Source organism: Danio aesculapii, chromosome 14 (assembly GCF_903798145.1).
Source record: "Danio aesculapii chromosome 14, fDanAes4.1, whole genome shotgun sequence".
Classification (NCBI taxonomy): domain Eukaryota; kingdom Metazoa; phylum Chordata; class Actinopteri; order Cypriniformes; family Danionidae; genus Danio; species Danio aesculapii.
The window spans coordinates 19,795,106-19,807,891 of NC_079448.1; the positions used below are offsets into that span (position 1 = coordinate 19,795,106).

Sequence of the window (12,786 nt, forward strand, 5' to 3'; positions counted from 1 at the left end):
AAACTCATACATGAAGATTGAACATGCTTTATGGTATAGTTTTCGTCTATGTTCAGCTTCAGATGCATCAATGAGCTCCCCTCGGTACTCCACCACAAACTCTCCTTGACTAAAAGCAGCTGAAGTGAAGATACCACGACCTGCAGAAACAACCTTATTAGAGACACAGAGGTAGCAAACTATCCACTGGATATAACTCAGCACTGCAAATAATCATCATCAATTATTCCTATAAAATCACTGCTAGTGACTGCCAAGGATAAAATACAACAGACATAACCCCCATTAACCAAAATATTATTAAGAATACTACTTTCATTTATATAGATGTTTGTACAATTAATAATCATAGACTGAAAAACCACTGGTCATAACATCCATTCAAGAACCAGTGATGTTTAACCTCTCAGTCGAGCCTGCAGTGTCAGTCACTCACCTTTCACTGGATTAATATATTTAATTTCTAACTTTGAAATTTTGTCTTTTCTAGCAAGGATGTGATTAGTTGCATCCTGAAGGGGAGTAGTTCTCCGTGGCATGTCAATTTCCTAAGGAAATATAAGAACAAAAGTGTAAACAGCAACAACACAATCAACATTTTCATGTTGTCAGTTTATCAACATATTTTAAGTTCTGTGAGGGGACATACGGAGACAAACAGATGGACACAAGGGTTTAATTTCAATACCCTAAAACATTAGTTCTCAGTTTCACAGACAGAGCCTAAAAATGCATTCAAAGACTAAAATGCATGTCTAAGCTGTTTTAACTAAAAGCAACTTCCACTGACAGATCTTAAAATATGTCAGTGTCATTGATTTGTCTTAAGATGCACACTAGTAATGTATTTTTCTAAAGCAAGTTTATAAAAGCTACTTATATGTCCTAACTGAACTAAAGCCTAAGCCTGCTTTAGTCTAAACCCTGTGTAAAACCGTCTTTTGATCTTTAGAGTGCAAATTAATAATATAATGCAAATTTATATTTTTCCATTATAACCCTATTGTATCTTTGACAGTGCCTTTTTTTATATCTCTCTTGATTCATTTTTTATCTCTCTCTCTCTCTCCCTCTCTCTCTCTCTCTCTCTCTCTCTCTCTCGACATGTATAGTTTTTTCTTAGTTTAAATGCGATCACCCTCCAAACTTTGTATGTTCTTAGTCATTCGAAAGACAAATGAAAGATTGAACAATCCCAGTGAAAATAGGGACTAAAATACAGCTCATATGAAAACTATAAAATTGTTCTAATTAAAACTATTGTATCATAATGCATGCGTCTGTAACAGGCATGAAAAAAAATGTCAGAGGTAGATACGTAGTCATACAATAAAAAAATACGTAGCGTAATTACAATTTCTTGTCCTTTTAAGCTGTCTTCATTACATGGATATTTAAAACAAATCGATTAAACTTTCTTTGATTTTTAATTTGCCAAAAGGCCATGATTTCGTGGAATGAACTCTTTTACAGTCAAGTTCAGCTGTGTATTGTTGTTCTTTGTATGTCCATTTGGACAGAAACGTCGGCTAAATAAACCATAATTATACATATACTTGTTATTTAAAGCTATTAAAATGTTTGTAATTGATTTCTTACCTGTTCCCACAGCTTGCTCTTTCAGATCTCACGATAAAATGAATCAGGTGTTGACCCAAGGAGCTCTCTCCCATCCAGCCAATCAAAATGCATAATGCTAATATGAGCATGCGCAGAGTTGAATTAGCGTCTAATTTCCCGCGTTGTGTATAATGTCCCGCGCTTGTGTATAATTTCCCGCGCTTGTGTGTGCTGCATGCAGGGACCACAACAACCGATAGGGGGCAGTGACGGACACACAGGTTTACAACATATGTCAGGTTTTTGGTATGAAAAGACTTTTTAGAAAACCACTTCTTATGTATTAAAACACGCTGAGAAAAGGTTTTAGAGGGTTTATTTTATGAGGACAGCAAACTGTCCTCCTATACGACAGGGTCCTCATTTCTCTAAGAAAAGTCTTGAAATCTGTCCTTCTATACCCTAAAACAAACACACACACACACACACACACACACACAGAAAGACAGAGCGCTTTAAGATTTGCACTCTTTTTGCACGCAAATGTGACAGGATACAGGTTAATATCCACTGCTGTATGGATATCTGTTATGTTAATGTACAAAATAAACCTGATTTAACGTCCATAAACCGAGATTGAAGTATCTTCTTTTATAATTGTTCTGACACGCGGCTGTGGTGACGAAGTAAAGCTGAAGTAAATCGCTGTACTTCATTACACACATGCACTGTTTTAAAACATTTTAAATATGTGAAACTTACTCACATTTGATGATGATTGATGATCCTAGCGAACTGAACAGACCTTTTATTCCTGGTTGCTTTGTGCACGTTTGGTCTTGTTGATATGATTATACATGTGACTATCGGGACATGGTTATACGTGCAGCTGTCAATCAATTGGTGGGCGGGGGGGCCATACTCCTACGTCAAGTTGCGGTCGGTCTGAAAACCGCTCCAATTGGTCCACCGTTTTTATGTTGTTAAATTGAAAAAAAAAAGGACTGGGTGTGTTTATATCACCCCAATATGACGGTCTTTACACTATATCTACACATATGTCTGTCCAAACAGCTTGAAAAGTAGAGTTTTCACTATGGGTGCCCTTTAATGTCCACAAACTGGGATTGAAGCGTCTACTTTTATAATTGTTCCGAAACGCGGCTGTGGTGATGAAGTAAGTCTGAAGTAAATCGTTGTAATTCATTACAAACACGCACTGTTTTAAAACATTGTAAACTTGTAAAATTCACTCTTGATCATATTTGATAATGATTGATGATCCTAGCAAACTGAACAGACCTTTTAATCCCGGTTGCTTTGCGCACATCCTGTCTTGTTGATATGATTATACGCATTACTACGGAGACATGTTAATACGCAGCTGTCAATCAATTCGGTGGGCGGGGGGCCTACACTCCTACTTCATGTTGCGGTCAGTCTCAAAACTGCTCCAATTAGTCCACCGTTATGTTGTTAAATTGAAAAAAAAAAAAAAAAAACTGGGTGTGTTTATATCACCCCAATATGACGGTCTATACACTATACCTACACATATGTCTGTCCAAACAGTAAACAGTAAAGTAGATTTTTCACCATAGGTGCCCTTTAAAAAAAATGCCTATGCAGATTTATGAATCTACTGCCTCAAACTAAGATCTTGTTACACTGCTTAAATATTAAAGAGCTTTTATTATGTTTGGTTAGCAATATCTGTAGTTGTAGTCAACTGTCCGATCAAACGATCGCTGGATGATTAATTTGTTCGGATCTAAAGAGTCGATTCTTTTGAAGTCCCTTTTAAATTAATCTTCAATTCCCTATAAGCTCATTTAAACATTGACACCCTACATCAGGCTCCGCACTACATTTGAAGCTCACCAGGCTGCATTATTCATTTAAAGAATTCATTATGTAATTTAATCACAGTTCTCTAAAAAACTTTTAAATTCTATAAACTGTGTGGTGTTAAAAAAAGTCCAAAATGAGCAAAATATATTCTTTATGTGCTTGGCCCCTTAATTGCTGCTTGCAGCTACATTTTCAGTTGATCCACTTGAAACATTTCCATTGTGGTCCGTGCTATATGTATTGTGAGGATTTGCAGTGCATTTTTCTATTTGTGTTTGCTTTGCGGGCGGTGCTGTTTCTGTGTGGAGTTTGCATGTTCTCCCCGTGTTCACGTGGGTTTCCTTCGGGTGCTCTAGTTTCCCCCACAAGGCTAAAACATGCTCTATAGGTGAATTGAATAAGCTAAATTGGCCATAGTGTATGTGTGTGAATAAGAGTGTATGGGTGATTCCCAGTAATGGGTTGCAGTTGAAAGGGCATTTGCTGCAGAGTTGGCCTATTGGCACAAAGATTTATGGGGTGCCAAGAGAGAGAAAAGGGATCTTGACTTGGGATTGGAACTTGCCATTATGTTATTTTATTTTATTTATTGCTGTTCATTGTGCTATCGACACACTGACCTGTCTAAAAGAGACTACAGTTAAACTTACCTGGGTATGTCACATAACCTGCTTTCTGGAATACACCCTATTTTTTGTGACACACCCAGGTAAGTAAGTGGATAACCACAGCTTTCAGTTCCTTCCTTCTATTAGCTATTGCTCCTGATCTTATCAATCAAATGCAGATTCAGCAGGCATGCCACACATATTGAAACATCTGTTTTCGGGGAGTTTCACATCAGGCATCTTAGTTGTAAAATTAACAGCAAACATTTTGTTTGTTTTAGTTTGTTTAGTCTTGTTTTTTTCTGACCCTTTCAACTCTATTTGCAGACCATTTGCCAGTTACAGGATTTTTTAGTCCATAATAAACATACTGTTTATTTTTACTTTTTTTCTGCTAAAACAAGAAATGGCAAGAGATTAGCTGAACCTTCAACAGCATTTTTCTAACAGTTCAGTGTTAATTTTCATTTTCTAAAGCAACTTTTTAAAGCAAAGTACTGTTTCATGTGATTTCATTTTCCCGTGTCATTTCACTCACTTTATTGCGTTGTTCAAGTATCTTTGATGAAAATGCTCCAAGTAAAAAAAAAGCACATCAGGAATGTTTACCCTCCCCCTCTCCTTTTCCGTCTGTTCCTGCCTATCCCTCCTCCCTCTTCGGCAGACAAGCCGACTGCTAGACTGTCAGGAAGTGTTATGACTTGCTGCCATAGGTCTTTGTGAGGCCGTCAGGAATGCTGGTGTTTCAGATTAGCATTGAAGGGTGTGGAGTGAATACTGCCTCTGTTGCCACTGCTGGTGCCTAAAGCTCCATTCACAGCACATATCAGGATCGACGGTATGTCTGTTTTTCTCTTTTTAAGTTTAATCTCTCTCTACATTCTACATTGTCTCTTAATTTTATACACTGAAAACCCGTCTCTTTTCCTAGCCGTGCTGCTAATGACACAGCATCTGTAAAAGCCATATGTTGTTTCAATTCACATTTCTTGCATCTGTTTGCAGCTTGATAGTAGTACTAAATGTTTTATTAACTGAGATTTCAAAGCAGTTTTTTAAAAGGGTTTTTAAGTTTTTTTTTTCTTTTTTCTTGTTTGACTGGTATATAATTTTTTTTATGATAGAACACATGGTCAAGATTTGCTTTACTTAGTATTTTATAGTTTCACATTGTTCAATCAGTCATGAAGTGTTGGCAGTCCTTAGAAACACTGGAAATCTAGTCACTACACAGGATTATCTGGTTGCTTAGATTTGTCCATAAACAAACCATAGTCAAATTATACTACGTCTATGCTTGAACTGCAGAATCTTATTAAATTCATCAAATTAAGATTAATTAATTTTCAACTGATGACTAATTAGTTATTAAGGTACCGTCAAATATTACGTTGGTTTTTTTTCTTGCTTTAAGAAGTCTTCAACTTTTTTGCTGTTCCATCAGGGTGTGGTAGGATGGCAAACACCATTGCAGATGTGTCCTAAAAAATCCCAAGTGCTTTCAATATACTACTACTACAACTAGTGGCTAAAATAAAGATGCTTTTTAGAGAGTGACTTTTGGCTGTGGCTTGATCTTCTCACTTTATGTAGGGATAACTAAGGCATAGTTCAGTCTTCACCTTTTCCAAACCTGTCTAATTTAATTTCTTATTTTGAACACAATGGAAGATATTATGGGAAATGCTAAAAACCTGTAAACTAGTAAACATAGTGAGGTTGCATTCAAAAGGATGTGCTTTGGCACGTCCTTTCCAACATACATTTTGTCCAAATATAGTCTGCTACCACAGTATATTGCATGCCTAAATATTTGCATGCCATTTGCTTGTCTTGTAATTTTACTGCACAGAGCCACTTCTAAGTTTCTTTGTTGGAAAACAGACATTCAAACAAACTTTCTGTCTTTCTTTCTACAGAACAACATTGTATTTAACAGAGCTTTTGGGAGATGGCTGGTAAGATATCCAAAGAAGAGCTGGAGGAGTTGCGGGAGGCTTTTGGGAAAGTTGGTGAGTGTTCTTCCTGTCTGACCAGTTTTGTCTACTCTAATCATAACTTGGTGTTCCGCCCATTAAGGTGTCTTTTTTCCTTTACATATCTTGTGATGTCTTCTGATTATCATTATTTTCTTTGCATAGATGACAACAGCTATAGTTGTGCAAATCAAAAATAAGAACTTGCACAGTGTATGTTTTCAAATTTGGCATCTGATTTCAACCTTGAATTATTTTTTTTTATGTAATGTGTTATCTGTTTTTTAACACTATTTACCCATGCTTGTAGTTCTAATTCTGTTTTCAATTACTTTTTTTAAGATGGATGGTATGTGAAACAGGACACAATATAAAATGTTAATTGACTTTTAATTTTCAAACACACATTTTCACGTGCTATTAGGGTCAGATATTGATTTCAAATGTTTGAATTCTGATTTATTATAGTCTTGCTGTTTGTTAACATTTACCATAAGGCTCCATTTGTTAGCAGTCAGGTAATAAAGCTAAATTGACAGTGAAAAAACATTTATCATAGCTTATGCTAATTTATTAGTTAATGATTTATAGCATGTTGATATGGAGTTGTAATTGCTTCATGAATGGTGCTAATAAATAAAGTTCAGTTGAAATATTTTTAACTAACAAAATAACTTCTGTAACAAATTTACACCGTCACTTCCCATCCAACCTGATAGAGCTTGAGAGGTCCTGCAAAGAGGAATGGGCAAAAATTCCCAAAGACAGGTGTGCCAAGCTTGTGGTATCATATTCAAAAAAACTTGAGGCTGTAATTGCTGCCAAAGGTGCATCAACAAAGTATTGAGCAAAGGCTGTGAATACTTATGTACATGTGATTTGTAAGGTTTTTTATCTTTAATAAATTTGCAACAATTTAAAAAAAAATTTCAGGCTTTCGTGTGATTATATATATATATAATATATATACAGCCGATATACAGCCACATCGGACTGTTATTCATGTGATTTTTTATATATATATATATATATATATATATATATATATATATATATATATATATATATATATATACAGTGCATCCGGAAAGTATTCGTAGTGCTTCACTATATATATATATATATATATATATATATATATATATATATATATATATATATATATATATATATATATATATATATAGTGAAGCGCTACGAATACTTTCCGGATGCACTGTATATATATATATATATACATATATATATATATATATATATATATATACATATATATATATATATATATATATATATATATATATATATATATATATATATATATATATATATATATATATATATAAAATCACATGAATAACAGTCCGATGTGGCTGTATATCGGCACTGGTGGGAGGCTTGCGTTGTTGGCACGAGGCCACAGACTGGGTGCCTTAGTGTCCCACCAGTGACGATATAAATAAACTGCATAGTTGCAATCTAAGTAACAACACTTTTAACTAAAACAGCCCCAAATGTACATTATGTTGCCCAACAGCAGCAATATTTATCAAACTGTAGAGTGTCCTCTGCTTGTTGCTGTATTTGGGCTGTATTTGCTGTAATTATAAATATTTTAAAATAGACACTATCCTTATAAATAAACTTCATAGTTGCAATCTAAACAACTACATTCTAGACTAAAACAACCTCAAAAGTACATTCTGTTGCCCAACATCAGCAACATTTGTCAAACTATAGAGTGTCCTTAATAAATAAATAAATAAATAAATATATATATATATATATATATATATATATATATATATATATATATATATATATATATATATATATATATATATATATATATATATATATATATACAAAACCAATATTGTAAACAACATTACAGTTGCTTGCCTGTTGGAAAAGTCAAACAAACCTTTTCTTATCATTTCTTTCCATAGATTTGAATGGCAATGGCTTCATCTGTGACCATGAGCTTCATGACCTTTTCAAAGAAGCCAATCTACCCCTGCCAGGGTACAAAGTCCGAGAGATCATACAGAAACTGATGGAAGAGGGTGACAAAAACAAGGACAACATGATCAGCTTTGATGAGTTTGTCTCTGTAGGTCCACAGAGGATATACTTTCATATATATATATATATATATATATATATATATATATATATATATATATATATATATATATATATATATATATATATATATATATATATATAAATTCAATACATTTTTACTATGCAAAAAATTATGCTAGGTGCAATTTTTTTTTTGTTATTTTTCCATTTTAGTGGTTTGGATAATTGAATCAATGCTGTTAATTTACAATACTTCCCATAGTTTTCCATAAAAAAATTCCGGTCTTCAAAACTGAAGTTTTGCAAAACTGATTACAAAGTATTACAATTAAAGTAGTATAAAAAAATTTATAATAATAATAATAATAATAATAATAATAATAATAATATTTTTAAAGTGTATATATTGTTTGTAATAGGTTAACAATGAGATATAAAATCATAAAATTTTCATTTATTTATTTATTTTTTTACATTTTTCAATGTACAACTCCAAATCAAAAAAGTTGGGACAGTATGGAAAACTCAAATAACAATTAAAAGTAGTAATTTGTTAAATAATGATGTGATTTGATCAACACAGGTGATTATAATTATGATTTTTTACAAAAGCTGCATCCAAGAAAGGTCTAGTCCTTTAGGAGCAAAGAAGTGGCTGAGGATCGCCAGCAAAGAATATATATATTGAAAAGGTGTGGATATTTCACCTTCAACAATGCACAACATAATTAAAAGATTCAAGGAATCTGGAGGAATTTCAGTGCGTAAAGGACAAGAGCACAAGCCTAAGCTAAACAACTTTGATCTCAGAGCCCTCAGGCAGCAATGCATCAAGAATCATCATTGTTAGTGATATCACCACACGGGCTCAGGACTGCTTTGGCACACAATTTTTTGTGCCATCCGCAAATGCCAGTGAAAACTGTAATGTGCAAACATGAATATGTTAACAGTGTCTAGAAGTGTCGTGGACTTCTCTGGGCTCAGAGGCATCTAGATGGACCATCACATAGTGGAAACATGTTCTGTGGTCAGATTAACCAGTATTTCAGGTACTTTTTGGGAGAAATTGACACCACATGCTCCGGAACAAAGAAGAGAAAAGGCTCTATTTTGACGATCCATGTGCAAAGCGCAGGGCACAAATGCATTAAGGGCGTGTAAACCAATCAGAGTCTCATCTCCCATTCCCTTTAAGAGTCAGTTGCCTCACGCCATGGTGCATTTGCTATTTAAATGGTGGACTTTGTAAGTGGAAAAACTGAACGCTTCACTAGCAATAAAACAGTTAAACAGAGCATCTACAGCGCCAGAATGAGAAATGAGCCTCCTCATTATTTACTTTCACTTTCACTCTCGTTGATAGGGAAACATGTTGTAAGCACAGACATCTATTAGCCTATACATAATTAATTTCGTTTGTTAAGCGCAAAGATTTGTTTCAAAACTATTTCTAAATTCAGTTCTAATTTCCAGCAAACGAATAAATGAACAATAATAACGAAGTGTGGTCGAAAAGCTGAGTTATATCCTAATACACATGCTATGCCGGTCCGGTCTAAAACCTGACAGGTGGGCAAATCTAAGCTTGTTTTCAATAAAACAAATATAAATATGCATATAATAAATAATACTGCTAATAATAATAGTATTATACAAGAGCAAATTGTAATGAATAAACTGAAAAAGCCCCCCAAGATGAAGAATGCATGAAGGTATGGTTTTAATATTTATGTAGGCTAGAACAGGGGTTCCCAAACTTTTTAGCCCGCGACCCCCATGATAAATGCTTTGCTGCCCCACGACTGAGCAAAGCAGAGCAAAGCAGATCCAGTCTGGGTTTAGTTTTGGAGATGGCAACACGGAGATCATCTTCCACGTTAAGACGCGATCTATGTTTATTTTTTATGTAAGTTAGAGCGGAGAAAGTCTTCTTGCATAAATAAGTTGATCCAAATGGCATCAGTGTATCCAAAGCGGCTTTGGAAAGCTGCGGGTACTCATCTTTCACCGAAATCCAGAACTCCTCCAGCGTTTTTGAGTCAAAAAGTGTCCTCAAGGTTCGATCAGATGAAAGTTCAATCAGCGCGTCCTCCGTGTCACACGTCAGATGGTTTGCGGTGGCACTGAAAGGGGATCGAATCCAATCGTGTTTTTCTTGCGTACCTTCCTCTGGAAAGTACTTGTTAAAATGATCCAGAAGGGTTTGGAGATGGTCAGTAATAGACTCCCTGACAATATTCACACTCAATGTATTTTCCTCGAGGAATTCGTCTAGTGTGGTGAACATGTCTATGCGCCCAGTTTCCACTCGTTCTTTCCACCTCTTCACTTTGCACACAAATGCCTGCACTTAATCATTAAGAGACAGGATGCTCGTGTTTTCGCCCTGCAGTGACATGTTAAGTCCGTTCAGTTTTTCAAATATAGATGACAAATATGCCAGCTTTGTAACCCAGCCAGGATCAGTGAGGTGCTCGGCGAGAGGAGATCTTTGGTCAGTGAGGAAAATGCGCACCTCATCTCGCAGCTCATACAGACGGCTCAGCACATTGCCCCGCGATAGCCAGCGAACTTCTGTGTGGAGCAGCAGGCACTGGTGCTCTGATCCCATTTCATTACAGAGAGTTGAAAACAGTCTCGTGTTAAGTGGTCGTAACTCTCCCTCTTCTCTGCGGAAAAACTCGAAAGGTTTAGCAGCTAGATTGGGATGTTTAGTGTTCAGATGTCTTTGCATTTTTACCGGCTTAAGACTCTCGTGAGCAAGGACTTCAGAGCACACTACACACTGGGGATGTTGTACTCCGTTTACGACTTGACACACAAATCCATACTTAATAAATTCATTTTTGTATTTTCTTGTTTTGGAGTAAGCCGGGTCCAAGTAATGGGCTTGGCGGGCTCCACCCTTAGCAGAAGTGGAGGGCATTTCTTGCGGCTCACCCTCACTGACCTCCGCTGCCCTCTCGGATGTTCCCTCCGCAACTGCAGTTTTCGCACCATCAACCGGCCTCACCTGTGAATTTTCTCCCTCTCTCGGTTTTTCTGTTGTGGATATCAACCACCGTTTCATTTTTAAAGCAGGTATTATGTATTTGTAGCCTCAAAACACATTTAGCTTCAGCAAAAAAAAAAAGCGGGACGTTGTCTTGCTGCGCGTGATTTATGTAACTTGATTGTGATTGACGCTGACGTAATCTCGTAATGTCTGGGACAAAATTACACATTTAATTAAAATGTATATATATATATATATATATATATATATATATATATATATATATATATATATATATATATATATATATATATATATATATATATATATATAATGTTTTTTTTATTTTTATCAGTCTTTTCTGCAAACACTTTTTAACAAGTTTTGAATTAAATTAAAAAATGTTCCCACTTTAAAAAAAAAAAACAAATCATCTCGCGACCCCTGCGCCGGGGACCCCCACCTTGGGAACGACTGGGCTAGAACATAATATTTTTGTAAAATTTTAATTCTTTATATTTATATCCTATATATATATATATATATATATATATATATATATATATATATATATATATATATATATATCCTTATCATATCCTATATATATATATATATATATATATATATATATATATATATATATATCCTTATCATATCCTATATATATATATATATATATATATATATATATATATATATATATATATATATATATATATATATATATACATCCTCAATATTTTAATTATTTTTCATTTGTAAAGATATTTGCGTATTTCTGTACACCCTTGTGTGTATTAAGCAATGTAAGCGAGGCGCACAACTAACGCGCTCTGTGCTGGACTATAGACCTGATTTGATCTGGTCTATTCAACAGTCTATTTAAGTTCCTCAAAATAGCAACGCGCTAGCAATGCGCCTCAACACGCCTCCTTTTTTAGAGCAGAACGCCTATGGGCGCACATATGAATGAAAATGCATTTGCTATTTAAACAGCGTGGCGCAAAATCTTAAAACGACTCTTGCGCCAAGCTGAAACTAGCAAACAACAATTGCGTCGTGCCTTGCGCCGTATTGCGCCGGGTGTATGATAGGTCCCAAAGAATCATTCAGACTGTTTCTGTCATGGTTGTGTCAGTGCCCTTGGCAAAGGTAACTGGAAATTTTGTCAGGAAGAAGACACAGGTGCTTGACTGGCATGTCTGTAGTCCCGACCCAGAAAGAATGAAACACTTTATTACTTGTTGTCTTTAGTCCCTAAATGTCCTTTAAGTGCAAAAAGAAATGCCAGCATTCCTTACAAAGTGACCAAATGCTTACATTGTTTCAACTTTTTTTAAAATGTCTTTCAAGAACCAAAATTGTAATATGTTTATTTTGAAGAAAAAAAAAACAAAAACAAAAACAAAACAATAAAAAATCATGAGGAATACATTAAATACTGTTTGCTGTATTGTCTGCAATGGAATACAAGTTAAAGTAAATATAGAAATCACTATTTCTTTTTAATTTGAGTTTTTCATACTGTACATGACTTTTTTCTGATTTGGGGTTGTACTTAATTTATTGGAGTTTATTGGATTTTATCTGATTTCTTGTGCAGACTGGACAGAACACAGGGCTGCACAATTGATAAAATTTCTAATAGCAATCATGATAATGGATGTCATGACTACATAATCATTCAACGCTGTGATTGCAA

General features: G+C 34.8%; 1 protein-coding gene across 1 annotated transcript in view; it reads left to right on the top strand.

The window, feature by feature from the left end:
• Positions 1–4,696: 4,696 nt before the first annotated feature.
• The window catches only part of pls3 (plastin 3 (T isoform)), a 63,301-nt gene continuing 55,211 nt past the window's right edge, over positions 4,697–12,786 (top strand). The window contains exons 1-3 of the mRNA XM_056471751.1: positions 4,697–4,857; positions 5,939–6,031; positions 7,945–8,108. Coding sequence (XP_056327726.1) covers positions 5,971–6,031; positions 7,945–8,108 — 225 coding nt within the window. The 5' untranslated portion in view covers positions 4,697–4,857; positions 5,939–5,970. The remainder of the gene's footprint in view (positions 4,858–5,938; positions 6,032–7,944; positions 8,109–12,786) is intronic.